This window comes from Diuraphis noxia, unplaced genomic scaffold (genome assembly GCF_037042655.1).
Source record: "Diuraphis noxia isolate RWA-SAM2 unplaced genomic scaffold, SU_Dnox_SAM2 contig0003, whole genome shotgun sequence".
Lineage (NCBI taxonomy): Eukaryota > Metazoa > Arthropoda > Insecta > Hemiptera > Aphididae > Diuraphis > Diuraphis noxia.
Window position 1 is genome coordinate 77390393 of NW_028301713.1, and position 21341 is coordinate 77411733.

Consider the following 21341-nt stretch of genomic DNA (forward strand, 5'->3'; position numbering starts at 1 on the left):
ATACAAATTAACTATTTTTTAAAGTGCAATTATTTATTTATATTATAAATTTATAGTTTATACAATAGATCATGATATTAAGGTGAACTATTTTATATTTTTTCATAAGAGTATGCATGATAAAACGCATTTATCGTTTATTTTCTAAACCTGTTAGGGATTACTTAATTTACTAATGAAAACTTCGTTATTATTGTTAAGTATTTGGTTTTGTCATAGTTCCACGAAGTATTCATATCATGATAAAGTCAATATTTTAAGTTACCATACTATATCAGTAGGTAGTCATATTGAACCTATTAGCTATATTCCAGTCATGTCCGTATCTATTCATCGTCTCGACTTACCTATTATATTTCCGTGGTTCCAACAGCATGATATTGATGATATTTGATATTATTTGACGATCATTTTGTCCTAAACATTGAATTAAAATCGGTTTTTTGTTAGGTAATAGATACATAATAACAATATGGTCAATATGGTTAACTTCTTAAGAAAAATGGGCCTGTATAGTTAAACTAAACTTTAAAAAAATTTGTAACTACGTAATCATCATATAATTTATTGTCAAACTTTAACTATTTTCTAAAATTTATTTACGTTGAATCCTTTACTATATTATATTTCATTGACCAACTATTTTAGTTGGTATTGATGATTACCTTATTTTAATGCACATAATAAATTATAATTATGCGCTGGAATTATATATGTACTAAAAATATACGAAATATGCTTACATATATGCATAAATATATGAACAAAAATGCATTTAAATTAAATTTGTTTAGTTTCAAAATGTAAATAATTAATACGGAACAAAATAATGTATTAAATGCCTAGTTGATATAATTTAATTGTATTTTGTTTGATGTATTCAAATGTGTGTTGCATTTTTTAAATTCACTTGTCTAAATAAAAACTCATGAGCAAAAATCAATTAAAACAAATTTAATACATTTTTATAATACAATATTTCAAAGTTACCTGGAGAGTTACAGTTAACTACTAAAGATTTGAATAAATGTTCAAAGAAAAATGAACGTCGATTTTTATTAAAGTTTTTTCTTTTCACATTCTCAGGGTTTACATAGAAAATAGTGTTAAGTATTTGTATAATGATCTAGTACTATTTTTTCATAAATATGCATTATATTTTTGAAAAATGCTAAAATATACGTAAAAATTAGAAATGTTCCAAATATGCAATATTTAATTTTGCACGCCAACACATTAGGTTAAGATTCAAATTTTTGTCTTACCTAGCAAATTTTTATAAATAGAAATATGTAAATACATGCAGTTCTGGGCCCTAATTATAATGATATAGTCTTTGATAGTGAAATTACACATTATACATACCTAACGTAATTTCACAAGCAACACCCAAAAAGTCTACTCAACTTTGGATAATCTCTTATCAGTAACATCTTAAGAAAAACCTTTTAACATTTAAAAATAATAAACTGTTTCAATATAAAATCAATATTACAATAATTATTAACTAACTTATGTGTTTGTTTTAGGGTTATGGCGTTTGTACAAAAAGCTGTCGCACGTTTATATGAACCCGATAAACTGGAAACTCTATTAAGGGACTTGGGCAAGAAACACTATCATTATGGCGCCAAACAGAAATACGTAGATGTGAGTATAATTGATTTAAATACAATCTTAATAATGATTATTTTAAACATTCCAACAAAACGAAATTAATCGAAACTGTACATTTCAACTCATCTAAAAGATACAAAGTAGACATGTTTGTGTAATTTATTATGCATGTATATAAAGTGTTAATCGACTACAGAACATACTTTAAAATAATATAATACTGACAATACTGTTAATGCATTATGATCAAACCAAACATTTTTCGTTTTTTAAGATGAGATCTATTCATAATATACAAATTGATGAGTTGTGACAAGAACAAATTTCATGATGGTTAAATATATGGAATTTACAATTAATTTCTCTTAATGCTCTAAGCTAAATAATATTTATATTTATTTAAATATTCAATCGTTTTATAAGATAAGTTTAATTTTAAAAAATCCAGGAATTATAAATCAATTTATAACATAAATTAATTTACCATGATAGTATCAAACTATTTTATAGCCAGTACCTGCTAGATTATTTCTCATTCTCCAGTCGTTCACATTTTCCATGAAAGTCATAAAAACATTATTTTCGTTTAAAATTTTCTTTTTTCCACATATCTTATACCCATACCAAAACCATATTACACTTTCCCTTATAACTTACTTATCATTTATTTCATACACGAATTACATTTGAAATAATTTTAATACCATACATTGGTGATTTTTCCTCCTACCCTCCCACTCTCTCACATAAATCAACAATAATTTATTTTACTATGTGCTCTGCTTTCAATTTCTCATTCCACGGTAAGCCAAGTTTACGACTATGTTGTCTGTCGTGTCGTGTGGCTTATGGTATTCTAATTGGCCATGACAACCATGGTATCACCCTCTAACCATAATCTTCTATAAGATATTTCCAGAGTTCTCAAAATGATCTCAACTTTTGGAAACGATACGAAAAACAACATAGCTGTAAACACGGCTTTACTCGGCTGAGGCAATTTCAATGTTCCCTAGGTGATAAATAATGTATGATGCCATTGATTAAATATATATTTATAATATATTATAAATTATATAAATATACTTTTAAATTAAATGTATATTTAATCAATTATAATGCATTATGCGTATATTATTTTATTATGGAATCGAAATAAATATTAATATAGTTTACGTCAAAGTCGCGCTAAATCGGTCGAAAGATTCGAACGCAAATCGCAGTTTCTATAGAAACTATATATGTACAATTTTGCACAGTAAATAACGACTTACGAACATTTACTTTGTATTCATTTAACGACCCTGTTCTTCAGGCAGTCTGTTAATGCTGTAGAAATGTATCAACCTACTACTGCTTGCTCCTTGTGCAAATACGAATTGTATACATATTCCAAGGTGCAATATTATACTTATACTTATAACTCTCTCCCTCTCCCTCTCTCTCTCTCTCTCTCTCTCTATCTCTCTCTCTCTCTCACTATCATTCTCTTGGCATTCCATTTCATGCATCACCTCACAACGTTAACAGCAAATACCAATACTCGGTCGTCACGCGTATTTTTGGTAATTTAATAAAGAGGAAAAAGAAAATATGCCAAATTCAAAATGTCGACATTAATTTTGAACGAAAAATAAATGATCAACCTCGTGTAGATATATACTATCTGTATCAAAAAATGAACTGTAGTTTACTGTTTTGAACTTCTCCGACATGGTTGCAACGAGTACGAACGGCATGGTATTGTCGAAGTTCGTGTATAGATACCGACTTTAGCTTATGTGCAACGAAAACGGTATACCTAAAAACTGCCAGCTGTCTAGTGTGTGTAAACACTTTACTTTAGTTGTACACTTTACAACTTACTATATAATGGTGTAATTCCCTTGCAAGGAGAACATTTATTTCATTACTTCAGAACTTTTTTGCAATTCGAGATACTACAGAAATTAAATACTATTGTAGTATACTATATGACATTAAAAATATTATTCATGTTGACGCGGCTTCGATGGTGACGATGGTGGTGATGGTCCGTGGAAGGCCGGTCGCTGATTTAATGTGGTGGTGTGGTGGTGAAAAAACGAAACACAATCACTATTTGGTGGTATCGTCTTAACAAGGCGTTTTATTGAGTTTAATCACAAATAACACTAATACGCGCGTACGGTGTCGAGCGTTGGTTAATGTTGATGCAATCACGTGGTTTAGTATCGTTCGGTCGTGGTTGTTCTTGTCCGTAGGTGAGAGGTCTAGATCGGTACGACGGTCGGTGAACGAGAGACCATGTCGCCGGCGGCCGGTACTCGTCCGGCGCGACTTGTCTTCCCGTCCCGCCTAGCCTTTTCGGCGTGGAGGGAGAATCGACGGTGTCGCGTCGTTGTCACCCGTGGTGGTGGTTGATAAAGTCGTAGATCGGTCGCGGCGGTGCCTGTACTTTGTACTGGCTGCTGCTGCGTACCGTGTCAATGTTTACAGATTTAGTGTTTAAGTATTTTTTTTCAGACGGGATATAAATATTTTTACACATTCAAAGATTAAATTTCAATTTTTAAAACTTTTAAAATTTATTGAGATACTTATTTTCATAAAAAATAAATTAATTAAAATACTTAATGAGTACAACGACTCATCATTTATCGGATTCAACTTAATTATACACGACTTTTCCTCAAACCTATCTGGTCCTACGGAATTCAACTCTTAGAATCAGCCAAAGACTCAAATATAAATAGAATCCAAACATTTCAATCCAAATGCCTCCAGAAGATAACTAAAGCTCATTTTTATGTATAGAATGATACTCTCCACGGGGACCTCTTCATCCGAACAGTCGAAAACGTTGCTAAAATCCCATAGAATTGCTTTTACTTTAAACTAGCGAACCACCGAAATTCCCTCATCCAAACCCTCTATTTCCGAACAATCCCAGGTGACCCTCGACGACGTTTAAAGCGTAGCTGGTGCCTTGAGTTATCAATCGGCTAGTCAATTAACCACTTCTACCCACACCATGAAGTACTATATCATTGAATAACTTCTTCAACCAAGCCAACCAAGCCCTCTTATGTATACTTCCATCTATAGCGCTTATTGTAAAAAAATTTTACACTGATTGCAAAAATTAAAATAAATGTTATGATAAAAAAAAATATATGTATACAACTTTTATGAATATTTTAAATTGAATTTTTTTGGAGTGTGTTAATTTTACAAATTATAAAGTAATACAATCATAGAAACTCATCGAATCATTCGACTAGATATTACTTTAATTACCATTATTTAATTACATTTTAAATATATTTAGATTAAATTTAAATTATTTATATGCAACATCTATAATTTTAATCGTTTTATCATATACAAGTATATTATATTATAATATTAAATTAATATGATATGTGTGATTTATTGGCAACAATAATTTCAACCTACCGTTTTACTTTAATAATTATAAATTATCCATTGCCAATAATAATATAAATAAATTATTAAATATCCTAATAATTAGACACTGACTTACCTATTCACTCAGAATTGTATTTTTGAATGCAGTTTTAGATTCTGAGCGGAGCGATGAATGTATTGATTTTACCATGATGTGTGTTGTTTTTTTTTGTGTGTCTGTCATCACGTTTTGTGGCAGTAAAAGTGCTTCGATTTTAGACTTCAGTGCCTCGTTCAATCAGAAAGTGAATCTAGTTGGTACTTTGGGGAGTCAAAAGTAAATAAATCTTAATACTTTTCTAAATAATCGAGAAAAACAAACTAAAAATTAAGGGAAAACGGGAAATTTTACGCACACTAATTTTTCGACAAAATCGATTTTGGTTTTTGATGTAACTTTAAAACGAATGACCATAGATACATGAAATTTTCACCGAATGTTTATATAAGTATATTCTATCCACCATAAAATTTTCAAAAATTTTCGACTTAATAGTTGAACTATTCATAGGCATTTGAAATGTTCGATCATTATTAGTTTTTTTTAAATTAATATCGATAAAAATTTATTTGTTGAGCTGAAAAGCTTGAAAATTTAATTCAAGGCTCCTAACATATTTTTACAATAGCAGTTGCAAAATAAAAGGAATACATAGTCACCATTTTTTTTAAAAGCATTCAAAGTTTGAGTTTTGACAACATATTATGTAAAAATCACGAAAATTCACAAATTATTTTAAGCTAGAAATTCATAAAAAATTTTCTTTTTATATCTAAGATTTGAAAATTTAATACAAGGCTCATTATATATTTTTACAATAGCAATTGAAAAATAAAAGAAATATATAATCACAATTTTTTTTATAAGCATTTAAAGTTCAAATTTTGACTAAATACGTAAAATTTACGGCAATGTTCAAATTATCTTAGATAGAAATTCATAAAAGTTTTTCTTTTTAATTCTAACATTTGAAAATTTAATACAAGGCTCCTAAAATATTTTAACAATAGCAGTTGCAAAATAAAAGAAATACATAGTCATAATTTTTTTTTAAGCATTTAAAGTTTGAGTTTTGACAACATATTATGTAAAAATCACGAAAATTTACAAATTATTTTAAGTTAGAAATTCATAAAAAAATTTATTTTTAAATCAAAGATTTGAAAATTTAATACAAGATTCCTTACAAGTTTGTCAATCTTTATCACAAATAAAAAGTCCACCGGATATTCAAATTACATTTTTATGAGCATTTGAAATTTAAATTTTTTTGGATTTCCACTGGATTTCACATTTAGTAATTTTCTTATTTTGGCGTAACTCTAAAAGTCTAAAACAAATGACTGCAGATACTTGAAATTTTCACTCAATGTTTATATAGGCATTTTCTATATTTGATAACATTTTCAAAATATTTAGATTTGTTTTGAGCTGTTAACTGACAACTTTTTTAGTTTTTTTTTTTCTATAAATATCGATAAAAATTTATTTGTTCGGTAGAAAAGCTTGAAAATTTAATACAAGGCTTCTCACACATTTTAACAATAGCAGTTGAAAAATAAAATAAATTCATAGTCACAATTTTTTTTTTACAAGGATCAAAGTTTGAATTTTGACAAACATACGTAAAAATCACGAATAAATTATTTTATGCTAGAAATTCATAAAAAATTTTATTTTAAATCTAAGATTTGATTTTTCATAATCTATAATATATCCTAGACAGATAAACCGTCTTCGCTCAGAATCGTTTTTCGTATACAATGATATAATATCATTGGATTCAAATTTAATTCAATCCATTACAGTAACCCACTTGTAACCTACTGTACAGCAGAGCGACAGGCACGACTTACCCGCCTTTTTTTAAACATTTGATTCCAGTTTAACGTCTTTTACAGTGACCAATAGAAGGACGAGGTATACTTTCGAAGCCCACTTCCACGGTTTATATTATTGCAAACCTACTTCCTGTCTTTTTTTGTTAGTAAAATTTTATCAACGTAAAATCACAATATGTATACAATTATACAGTCCATTTAATCATATAAATATAAAATTTACTAATCACTACGAAAAAAAAAATATTTTTTTTTATTCTCGTTATTATCAATAAAAATACAGAAAAAAAACACTTTTTTTTTAAATCAAATTTGAAATTATATTTTTTACAAATAATAAATAATTCCCTAAAACACAATTGAAAACGTGTTTTACGTATAAATTATCTTCTTCGCAAGGTTAGGTTAATACATTTAAATTATTATAATTTAATATACATAATATTATTAAATTAAATTAAATTTCTTTAATTATATATAGGACATGTGCATGGGCATGTGAAAATTATTGTACATGACTTAATTCAACAGTTTTGTCATATTGTGTAAAACTAATGTATAATAAACTTAAACAAAATATATTTTTTGTGTGTTAGAGAACTATTAATAACATTTTAAACAATTTACGTATTTATTCTTTCGTTCAACGAAAACACTAAGTAACAAATCTCAATTATCACAGTTTCTTTAATTACCTTTGTTTTTATATTATGATAACTGATGAGTATAATACTTATTAACATACATTTTTTATTCTCTTATCAAAACAAAGAAAATCACCTCTCAGCTTCTCGTAGAAAACTTAATGTTTCCTACTCTGCAGGGGACAAACTAATTGCACGATAATGGACCTACGAATTGTAATGGGTGTAATAATTACACACGCGCCGCAGTCCATAAAGCATATTATAAAAATAGACCTCCTCCTGGTCACTATAGGTAAACTTTACCCTTTTTTCGTAACGACCCCGAACAATAAAAACACCAGCAGCGGACGATAATTCTTGTGCACTTAACCTAGACCACACCCGGTCTTCGTGTAATACACAGGACAACGTGGTCGTTACGGCACACAACGACCGAGCACAACATATTTTGATTACCGTGACCATCGTTGCCGCCCTTATTAATCTGTTTTGGTGAATATAAAAAGGTACTTATCGGATACGAAAGCAATTATTTCAAATTCTACTTTGCCGCGAATGTTTGGTTGAAAAAGCTAATAAAATAATTATTAATGGTCGTTGAATCGCACATTACATAGTGAAGGGATGTCTTCAATTGATGTGGAAAAATGTGAGTTTTTTTTTAAGCACCGATACCCGATACACGAGCGTTTCGCTTATGCATACAATGTAGTCCCAACGATAATTATTCTTCGAATTTGCGCTCGTGTTTAATTAAAACACGATGATCGGTAGCGATACTAACGTACATTTAAAATACCTAACATGTATATCCAAATCCACTATGAATTACATTTAAAATCATTTAATGTGATCCATCATATTATATTCCTGTTTTTTTTTTTTTTTAGTGCCATAGGCTATGAAAAATCATGAAAATCCGTTGTCCCATATCTCGTATAAAATACTATCAAATATAGATACAAGCAAGGCTGGGCAAGTTAATGATTTTTTTTAACTCAGTTAAGTTAAGTTAATATGCACCAATTACAAAAAGTTAAAAGTTAAAAGTTAATTTAATTATAGGTTAACTCAGTTAAGTTAAAAGTTAATACACATTTTTTTTTAACTTTTTATTAAGTTAAAAAAAAGTTAATTTTTTTTTTTACACATACTTTCTTTTTTTACAAACCCTGAAACCCAAAACTAATTTTTATGACTATATAACAAATGTTTATGCTTTATACAGTATATTATTGTATTTCATTGAAGTTTTCATTTCTAAAAAAAGAACAGTAATTACCTATATATAACAAGTAATAAATACCTAAAAATAATGAATTAATATTATTTAATCAAGCCTTGTAAACAGATACTATTTGTGAGTGTGTGTTTGAAATAGAGTATTACTGTGTTTAATAAATAATCACTAAATATTGTATTAAATAGATACTAGGTATTACCTATATGGCTATATACTTACTAAAATACTAAAATATAACATATTATAATTTAAATAGAAAGATAATAAATAAGTTGAAATAGTTGGATAATATTTTATTATTTTAACATACACATTTCAGTCATATAGTTAAACTATAAATTTAAACTTAAATAGGTAGCATTAATCTTTATACTAAAAAATTATTTGACGTTCGTGTACAACCACAAGTTCACAACTGAATACTGATAAAATGTCAGGCCCACATCAGTACATCACACAAAATCAAAATATCGATAATTGGTTTTTGTTTATTTTTAGACTTGTTGGATTTATTTTTTCCCGAAATGACGACTTCGGTCGTCGATAACACTAATATACCCGCATGATATAGGTATAGCCATAATGCCATATATAGTCATAAAGGGACAATATTATGTCTATATTATATTTATTGTAACTTGATATAATTAATTTAATAATATAAAACCTTTTATTATAAATTATTTTCTGATGTATACCACTATACAGGGTGTTCCTTTAGAGTACAGAGTGATTAGAAAAATATAAAATTTTTTAAAATTAACTTAACTTATTCCATAAAATGAAAATCAACTCGTTAATTTCACGTTAATTAAAAAATAAATTTAATAAGTTAATAGTTAAGTTAATGAATATCCAAAAGTAACTAGTTAAGTTAAAAAGTTAAGATAAAATTAACTTTTTAACTTAACTTTAACTTTTTAACTCGTTAATGCCCAGCCTTGGATACAAGTTTAAAATGTTATGCGCTGAACACCGCCATCACCGCTTAACATTGTAATATACATATAAATTCGTCCATGTAATATAGTTGTTAATCGTGTATTATAAGTAAAATTAGATAAACGAAGATTTTATGCTCATTAGCCGCGTGCAAAGTATAAGTATAAATGTCTTTCCTATACGCGACAGATTGTGTTCAAAGAGTTAGAAAGCTCTTTGCAAAGCATTGAACGTTATTAGTATGTTCTATGTGGTGTTTGATTGTCATACATGTATAATATGCATTGTGGATTGCGTACCTAGGCTCTATGCAAACTATTTACGGACCTTGTTGCTAGTGTGAATTCATTACGTTATCGTCAAATCGTTTTATTTTCCCAAAAATTTTAATTTAAAAAATAAAAATAAAAACAAGACAGGATATCGCCAAATAACATCATCAATTATTACTACACCATTATTAACATATATGATGTAACATAATATAACTTTATATAGTTAGAACTCGTCTTTCTTAATTTTCCTTTACATATGTATATTACCTATATGTTATGGACTATGACCGCCTAGCAGTGACAGTCAGAGTCAACATTCACCTACTGTGACCATACACCCTAAGATATTATAATATAGTATACACACTATACATATCTTCCTACGATGCTCACATTGGTGAAGTTACAAGTAAAATGAAGAATTTTCATATTTTATTGGTTATAGAAAAATAAATAAAATCGGTAAACCTAAATCATTGCTAACTGATCGCTGTCCAATTTGCAATTTTTAAATGAAGTAAATAATTTCAAAGTAAAACCAATACATTACCTATACTATTAATTATGTTATAATATTTTGTTGCGTTTAGAACTTAAAATATATTTAAATATTTAAAATTGTATCATTAATATAAGTTGTAACCTTTATTAATGGTACATTAATGATTGATCTTGATATAGTATTGTGTATATAGTATAGTATAGTATAGTGCTATTTTTCAACTATATTATCCATTGTTGTGATTTGCTTACAGTTGATCGGGCCTCAATTCATTATGGCTATACAGCCATCGCTAGTCGACCGATGGACTGAAGAGATGCACGCGGCGTGGACAGCATTGTTTTTGAACATGGCGTATATTATGAAAGGTTCAATGGCGGCGGAAGAAAGGTTCAGAGTAAAGAAAACAGCCACTTAAACGACCATTCCCTTTTTGTACACACCAATGATTATTATTTTTATTTTGTGAATTAATTTTTTTTTCTTTTTTTATTTTATAAACAATACAACGTTTATCTATTCAATACAATTGAACTTAGACAAGATTATTATTACTATTCGCAACGGGAATTTTGTTAGACATTTATATTTCATTATATCATTATCTTATTTACTATAGAAATCGCACGATATTTTATTCATTAAAGTCAATATCCTACGTAATATCGTCATTGTTTGTACAGCAAATCATAGTTAAATTAAAATACATAATATAATAGTTATGATAATAATATTATAATGATGTAGGTATTATTGCATTAATGTGAACGGTTATGACCATGTTATTATGCTGCTTGGGCTTAAAATAAAAAAACATGATACGAATGAAATTTAACTACTGAAACATGAGTTATACTTTTTACCTATTCCGAAATTATTAAAATTATTTTTAATGCATTATTATTATTTATGTTATTAGTATTCATTGACAAAAAGTTGATAAATAATAATTTTATTATTATATTGAATAGTCACGATATATGATACATATAGGTGTATATCATATTATAATATTTTTGATTACAATGACATTATACTACTTGAATCGAATGAAGCAAGATGACTTAACTTTAAATAATCTATTTATGGAAAATTATAAAATAAGATCGTTAAAAGCAAACTTTTTTCCAAACCATCCAAAAGCTCCTATACTTAATTTATGGAATGGTTCATTCCAACACATGTGTACGTTTTTAATACATTTTACCATGGTAATACAATATTGATATTACATAAATAATTTATTTCGTGATTCGGTCACGTGGTATACATTTACAATATATTTTCAAAAGGTTACATTAAACCAAAAAATATTAATAAACATGATGTTTTAAACTTTCAAAAAAAAAAAAAAAAAAATGACACTAATATATTATAAGTATATCTTGTGTATGAATAGTTTTTTTGAATCATATAAATTTATTTTCGTCGTTAAAAACATTGTGTGAAATAAAAATGTCACATTCAATAAGTTCAAATAATACTTTTTTTCAATTAACTATACTTATAATGTTTATTTAAAAATCTTTGACGAATAAATCTATAATTAAGTTAATATATGAGAACAATGAATATGATATAAAAGTTAAATTTAAAACGATTATTATAATCTGCAGGGTTTGGGTAGAATACCATTTGCTTTTTTTTTTGAATTGACATAAAATCTAGCAAAAAGCGATGGAAGTTTATGTTATGTGACAGCGATTCCAAATATTAAATTTGAAAGTGCTTTTTTTCAGGACATATTTTTTAATTTTTTCAGTTGCGTTTTTATATGTATTCTAGTATTCTACTTTGAGTTGACGCAGATGGTAACGACTGACAAAAATCTGATTTTATTTTTATAATTGTTTCCTCAATGTTTATTCGCAATAGAATTTGGGCTTTATTTTCTATTACCTAATATAGTAAACACTATTGATTAATCCTATTGTAGTTATCTCATTCATGTTGGTCAAATAGTCAATAATAAATATTGATTACATCCAACGCTTATCCTTAATTATAATATTTTAGATTCTGAGCGGAGCGAGGAATGTATTGATTTTACCATGATGTGTATTTTTTGTATTTTTTTTTTTGTGTCTATCGACACGTTTTAGGGCAGTAAAAGCGCTTCGATTTTCGACTTCAGTATCTCGTTAGATCAGAAAGTGAATCTAGTTGGTACTTTGGGGGGGTCAAAAGTAAAAAATTCTCGAAAAAAATATTTTTCTAAATAATCGGGATAAACAAACTAACAATTTTTTTTATAAGCATTCAAAGTTTGAATTTTGACAAACTAGGTAAAAATCACAAAAATTCGCAAATTATTTTAAGCTAGAAATGCATAAAACATTTTCTTTTTAAATCTAAGATTTGAAAATTTTTAATAATCTATAATAATATATCCTAGACAGATAAACTGTCTCCGCTCAGAATCGTTTTTTGTCTACAATGATATAATAGCATTGGATTCAAATTTAATTCCATTCATTACAGTAACCCACTTGTAACCTACTGTACAGCAAAACGACATTCACGACTTATTTTAAATATTATATTGTACATTTATCACACGAATTATTATAAACGCAAAAAAAAATAAATATTTATATGGCCACCCGTATTGTCACTGTATTATAGTTGTTAATCAATTAATATCAACGGTTTTTTTTATAATTAAAAATATAAGCAACCCTAATCATCAACTTCACCAATATTGACATCAAAAATAACTCCAATCGATTTTAGATTTTTAAAGAACCCAAATCACACACTGTTAATGTACGTTTCTGCGGTAATAATAAAATTTCCTATAATAACAGTTATTGAGTTATGTACGTACATGAAAACAGTGGCGTAGACATGATTTCTGAAAGGGGGGGGGGATCAAAAAAAAAAAAAACGACAACTAAATGAGAGGTGAAAATTGGAAAATCCCCTACCCTCTCAAATTTTTTTTCTAAGGTACCTAGTTTAATGTTTATGGTATTCATGTTTAGCATGATTATTTAAAGTCTAATAAAATTAATAAAAAATAAATTTTAAATTATAAAATTGAATAATTCAAAATATGTAAACATAACTTTATAGACATACGTCATACATATTATATACAATATATTGTTGTCTCTATAAATAATAAGACATTAAGCTATAATAAAGCATAATCGTAGTCGTCAATCGTCATCGACCATTTTGACCAAATAAAATAATAAATATTACTGTTTACTTTGCTAATTTGCTATAAATAAACGAAAATAAAATTATAATGGTATTCAGTAATCAGTATATTGAAAAAACTGTCAAAATTCAATAGCTCGATAGATCACAATTCACAATATGAAAAAATTCACAATATGAAAAAATATTACATTATAGTGCATACTACATAATGTAAGCAAAGATAAATCTAATGTGGGGGGGGGGTCTGACCCCCACGTCCCCCTCCTTGTCTACGCCACTACATGAAAATATTTAGTCTAGTAGTGTGTTGTAGTCCCACATATTTTTATCCTTCATCGCCCGATGCTCATAAATATATAACACGAGATGGATACCTAATATACACGTCTACGTTTTTGTACATGTTTCAACAAACAACAGGACAACAATAGTACAAAACAGTTAAATCAGCATGTTTAAATAGTAAGTACATAACAATTATTTATTTTAGTACAACATTATGAAATGGAAAAGATCAATTTTGGATATAATATGTATATAAAACTAACTTATCCGTAGTCGTCTCCGTGGATGTGAATTTTATTAAACATGGTTACTGGTTACTATCAGAGCCCAACTTAGAGGGGGGCTAGGGGAGCTGCAGCCCCGGGCCCCTGTTGATATTTAATGATTAAAGTGGCATTTTGAAATAATTGTATGATATTACTGGTTACGTCGTAGTTTCGTTAGTCACGTATCGGTGTACGTATAACGGAGTTTATCATTATTCTCTAATCGATAAAATAAGCTATTAAGTTTTAAGATAAAGTTGGTCTAAAGCACTTTATATCGTTATGATAACAATTTTTTTACCAACACTTCTTTATTTATATTTATATTTTTAATTTCATCGTTTTATTTATATTAATTGTCATTAAATAATTACTTATAGCCTTTATTATGGTATAATTGATTTATAATCTTATAAAATAAATTGAATATAACAAATCTATATAGCATAAAGACTACATTTATAATTTAAGTTGATAATTTAAAATTTAGGTAATAATTAATTTTGGAGCCCCATTAGAAAATTTGACCCGGGATCCAAAATTCCTAAGTTGAGCTCTGGTTACAATATATAATAATAATACCGGTCGGTAGAAAACTTTACTCATGTTGAATTGCATCTAGATCAAACGAAGAAACTATTCCAACATTAATTATTAACAATATCTGCACTAATGGAGTAAAATATGTTTTTGAATTAAGTATTGCATGGCTATACATACTATTATGAAAGGTATAATATTAATTATTGTGATATATTTATAGTTTAAGTACAGACATTTTGAATAAACTCTAATAGTAAAAATTATGAATTTTAAAAATTTAACATAGTTACCATAAAATAGAAATCTTTTATAGTAATATGTGTAATATTTTTGGTTTCTAAAATTTAACTATTTGATACTTAACGTGGGTTATTACTAATTACATGATTATGATAACTTAATGTTATACATCCTGAAAAAATAAATTACCTAATTATTTAAACTCATTTATAAAATATTCAACTAATAAAAATATTGCACTCAAAATACCATAATGTCACGAAGCGATGAATATATTGAATTTTCAATGTTACATTTTTTTTCGTGTCTAAAGACAATTTTATAGTTAACAAAATTATTAGGTTTTATACTTCAGCATCTTTTCAGTTCATCTTTTTGAAATATACTTTCGATTGTTTATAGTTTTCGTCTATATAAAATACAATAATAAAATTCAACTCAGTCTAAAACTTGAAAATTCAATTAAAATTCCTCAGAAATAGTTATTATAGCTATATTTAAAAACATCAAAGGTACATACGTGATTTTTTTTAGGTAAGAATTTTAATATATTAAAAAAATTCAACCTACTGGCTACTGTATTACTAATAGTGAAATAAATTAATTTCTATTACATTGTATAAAATATACGCGTAGTAATAAAGGCTGATTGAACGTTGTAGTTCAGAATCGTATTGTTGTTCAATGATTTATCATTGAATTCTAATATAAGAGATACATTACACTGATTTACTCAATGACGAGTACAGTCAACATCTCAAAACGAATTTTGCGACGCTAAAAGCTAATATAAAATAATTTCACTAAAACTGTAGATTATTTTATTTGGCCAGGAGCTTAAAATTGAAATTTGTGTTTTTAAAATGATGTATACAATACAATGAACATAAGAAACCTAATTAAAATAAATATGAGAGAACGTTGGCGAAAAATAACGTATCGCCGCCACTAGTTAATTATTATCTGCGCCCTGGAATGTCTACAATTTCAACTTCCTTATTACTGTTATAGTAACCAATATAATGTGTAAATAGTTAATAGGTATGTACAATTATTTGGTATAACTGATTGTACAAGCAATAAAATTAACACAATTCTTTTCTTATACTTGCATAATATAATATTATGAAGTGTATGAAGTGTAATCATTAGGACATGGATTTAAATTATTTAAAAACTATCAAAGAATAATCCAAAGTGCCTTTAACAATATCTTGTCAGCGCAATAATGACCTTAAATAACGACGCCAACTTTTTTCTTAATAGGCACGCAAACGAAATGAGCAATTTAACTTTGGAATTTTTTGATACTTCTTTATCTTATAAAAAACTAACAATACCTATAACAAAAACAAAATGATTTACCAAGGTACGTACAATAACTAAACAATATAGGGTACCTGTACTCAAAATAAATGCGATCACAATGTAACTAACCAATTAATTGGTATTTTATTGAGTTCTGGTGAGAAACCTCATCCGATAACCGCTGTAGCAGATTGATAAAACATTTTTTTTTTATTGATCTATTATTTTACAACCCGGCATCATAAGCCATTAGTTACAGTTTTTAATTTAACGTTTTAAAATTGATTAAAGCATAATATATTAAAAACACAATATATCTTGATATATAAGATTTTAAATTTACACTAAAAGCTCGTACAATTTTTCAACATACACTAAAAATTAGTAAAATTATACAAAAATGCTAAAAATTCAAAATAAAAGTTTAGCCTTTGAAGTATCTGTTACACAAAACGAATTGTGTACTCGGAGTACATTGTTCTATTAAACATAAAAATAAAACATTTTAAATTCATTCCAGGTAGTAGGTAATATTATGATTTTAAGACTTATATTTAAAAAGTTTAAACCTAACCTAACCTCTAATCATTTATTGAATACTTATATGTAACGTATCTTATTATAATATGCACGTGAATAAGATTTTAAAAATAATGCTATTTTTATCATAACTCATTTAAATAGTTTAATTAATAATAACTTAAAGAAAATCATGTGGTGAGATATTAAATGTTTATTTTACCGTGCAATAGTTGTTATTGTTATTTCCTTTATAAATAATAATTATTGTCTATAGTATAAAATTCCACATGTTCAGTTGTACAACAATTTTAATAGCATGTAAGTAATCTTTAATAATTTTACCTTTATAAAACCCAATGAGCCAATATAGAATATAATAACTAATATATTTTACCGAAGTGCCTTCGCTGGTTGGTTCTTCCCTCAAGATATTCAAGCTCATTAATTATAATTTTTTAAAAAAAAAAACCATAATTTATGCTTATTGTACTTTTTTTTATGTACAGATTGTATAATTTCTAGATTAAAAAAAAATATATATATTTTTTTAAATTAAGTATTTTATAAATTAGATAGTTTCTTGAATATCTTTTGAAATTTATACACGTACTATACTGAAATATATGTCAGTAATTGTTCTTAAATTAATTTTTTTCTAGATCAAAAAACTAAACGAATGTATTGTTTAAATATAAATTAAATAGGTATAGCATAATAAAATAAATTCAATTTGCAACGCTATTGCGTTGTTATTAAAACGAACCGCTGCCAGTCATTTCTGACTTATACTATTTTTTATAACAATAAATTCTTTTTTTCACTTTCCATCAACACAAGAAAATTCAAAAAAAGTCAATTGGCTTAAAAATGTTTGTCAATCGTGAATACGACCTTTTAAATATACACATACCTACCGAAAATAGCTTTTAAATCTTTTTCGAACATTCTTCACACTATTAACGACTTAAGATACCTAACCTACATAGAAGGCTAGAAAAGAATATATTTATATTCGAGAGTTAGTTAAAAACCTTTTAAGTGAACAACTCATTTGTGTTATAAATAGCAGAGCTGCCAAATTGATTCTACCGTGATTTTTATTTTTTACAAAGTCCTTTATACAAGAATCGTTTATATGCATGTAAAAAAAAAAAAATTAAATATTATAACATACAACATTCAATAGCCGAATACACATATGCATATATTTGTTATGAAATCGTTTTAGGTATTATTTTTTAACACGATTTACTGAATATATGAATTCAATACACGTAAAATTCAAATTGCATTAACTGTCAATATAATTTATAACGTTTAACATTTATATAAATCGTTGTTAATTCTAACGGTCTAGCCATATAGTTGACGTCTTTTGAGTTTAATGCAATGATTTCCTTTAAGTTATTATTAATTAAACTATTTAAATGAGTTATGATAAAAATAATATTACTTTTAAAATCCTATTCACATGCATATTATAATAAGATACATATAAGTACTCGGGCGTATGTAATTTGTGCCACATCTAAAAATGTATTTTGGTAATTTGCGCCACTTTTTAAATTTGTAATTTGCGCTAAATAAAATAAAATAAAAAGGAATTATGTAATCTGTGCCCTAGAATACCTACTAAAATTGTAATTTGCGCCATTGTTCACCTTATTAAAATTGTAATTTGCGCCACTTATATTATAATAATATAAATAACTTTTGTTTTCTTTAGTGGCGCAAAATACCAAAATTAATTAGTATATGTGGCGCAAAATACATGTTATATTTTTATATTTTGGTGCAAATTACATACATACTTAAATGTACCTATTATAAATGTACTTTTTCGTGGCGCAAAATACCATCTCCCACGTACTCAATAGATGATTAGAGGTTAAACTTTTTAAATATAAGCCTCAAAATCATAACTATATTACCTGGAGTGAATATAAAATATTTTATTTTTATGTTCACTAGAACCAATGTTGGGAATAGATAACTAAAAAATTATCTAGATAAAAATATAGATAATTATTATTTTTTTTTAGACTTATTTCGTATATATACTGCTAGGTATTTATTATTGTTATATTGTTAGATTTATATTAATTATATATACACGACAGCATAATATTTATTACAACTATGGATTGTGCTTTTTATTTTAATTATAACATTTATATCAACACTTGATTCATAGGCATATAATAACTAAGAAAAAAAATATATCTCAAGGAAAAGTTGGTTTTTGTGTCCCTAATTCCCTATAACCATGTCAAATGCTTATACATTTTCGTTCACAAGTTTCAATAGTATGCTGTCATTTTAATCTATTATAAAACTTTAAGGTAAAATTATTATTGAAGGCTGTACGTAGTCTTTTATTGATATTATTATTTTTAACACATGCGGTTACGATGTCCTTTTAATTCTTCTAATTTTATAATTAATTGAAATTAGTCTTTTGGCTAAATTAGGAAATCGGTTTTATTCAATATCATTAGCCAAAACATGATAGAGGTGTTCATGCCTCATAGTTCATATTTGTAGTATTATATAATATAGAAATTTAAAAAAAATTATAATTTTTTGTTGGGACATTGTAATATTCAAATTATCTGGATAAGTCCATTTTTTATCTAAGCTAAACCTAAGATAAATCATAAATTCATAAAATAATTATCTAGATACTTTAAAAGATAATTAATTTAAAAAAAACATTACCTAGATAATTCCCAACACATTCAGTATCAAACATTTATATAAATAATCATTATAAAAAACGTTAAACAAATACTTTTTCATTTATGTCTCATGCAGGTCTCCAGGACGTGTTGGAAAAATGTAGATTAAACGATATTGATTAAAATGGCGTATATAATACCTATCTTATGTTGTATTATTATGTTTTGCAAGTTTCCGGGAAAAATGTGTCTGCAAATACTATAGGGTCAAATTGTAATCATAAATCAACCAGGATTTTAATACTTTTTCATTGTGATGCTCTTATTAAGTTTAGGACAGAGGAGAAATGCACCCGTTACCGACCCTAACGTTGTCATCCCGTATTTATAGTGACAAACAAATTGTATCGGGTTTATTTCAAGTCTGACAAAATTTTTTAAATTTTTGTCCAGAACATAAATATTACAGCAACAACAATTCGATAATTGTATAAATGATAAATAAATACTAAGTATTCGTTGAATAATATGTAGGTAAGTACCCTTTTAATTCGTTTTATCTCAATACATTATTAGTATTGCTATTAGTTAATATTATTAAAAAATTTTTTCTAGTTAAATTTAAGTTAACATTTTGATTTATTTTAAATATCCATGAAAAATCGTTTTTCATAATAAAAAACAATCATTTTTTTGCTGTCAAATAATGATGACAATATATTTTTATAACAAATATAAATAAAAGATGCACTTCTCAATAAAAAAAAAAATAAAGTTTAAAATAAAATTAGAGCTTGTTAGCTATATAAAAAACGTAGGTATTAAGTGAAATATCAGTTTCATAACAAACTACATTTTTTATCGTAAACTTTGTTACCAACATATCAATACGAGAATATGAATAAGTACACGTTCCAATTAAACTATAATTATAAACAATATAAAACATAACAATATTTTTTTATTTAGTTATCGATATCACAAATTGAATTTATTATGGTTTTAAATGTTTCAATGTATTTTCGTTGTTCAACAAACAAGATGGGACTTGATTTTGTAAAAAAAAATAATAATACTTGTTGTAGAAAAAACTACCAATAAACAAAAACTATTCAGTTAATAATGTATGGTAAAAAACAGTTCATTTATTTGTTAAAATTATTAATTACAACGCATAGATGTCTGTCAGTTTTCACGAAATTATGAAAAAGTGTCAATGAAGTATGTGTGTGATAATTTTTAAATCAAAAACACAGTTATACAATGATGTTATCGGATAACATCAATACATAATAATACTATATCATATTTAAAATCAAACCTACCGGCTGACATAACTTAAAGGAGATTATCCCCGATGTGCGCTCTTTCTCATCGCAACACGCCTGCACTCTGCAGTAGTTGAAACACTACAGGCTATAACATGGTTAAACTTAACACCGAAATAAATTTATTATTATTATTGTTATTACACGTGTGAAGGACGCAGGTATACACACTCTCACACACACACGTACATTCGACGTACATTGATGCGATAGCAAACGAATCAAACTTGTAGAAGAGCTAAAATATTATTTATATTTCAATGTAAGACTACTATACTTACAGCCTATTAAGTATAGAGTATACAACATACAAGACAGTATATACTAAACAAATATTGAGACAATAATAATAAATCACAACAATAGAATATCAAAGTATACCTACCTTCAATAATTATTAATTATATAGACCACTATAATTTGCAATTTATGAAAAAAATTAAAATACGTTATACATTATAAACTTATATGTTATAACTCAATTA

General features: G+C 26.7%; 1 protein-coding gene across 2 annotated transcripts in view; it reads left to right on the plus strand.

Annotated features, from left to right (window-relative positions):
* The window catches only part of LOC149057780 (uncharacterized), a 100110-nt gene extending 88748 nt beyond the window's left edge, over nt 1-11362 (plus strand). For both annotated transcript variants that reach the window (XM_089224358.1, XM_089224359.1), the window contains exons 4-5: nt 1530-1650; nt 10772-11362. In XM_089224358.1, the coding sequence (XP_089080484.1) occupies nt 1530-1650; nt 10772-10936 (286 nt within the window). In that variant the 3' untranslated portion in view covers nt 10937-11362. The remainder of the gene's footprint in view (nt 1-1529; nt 1651-10771) is intronic.
* The last annotated feature ends 9979 nt before the right edge of the window (nt 11363-21341 follow it).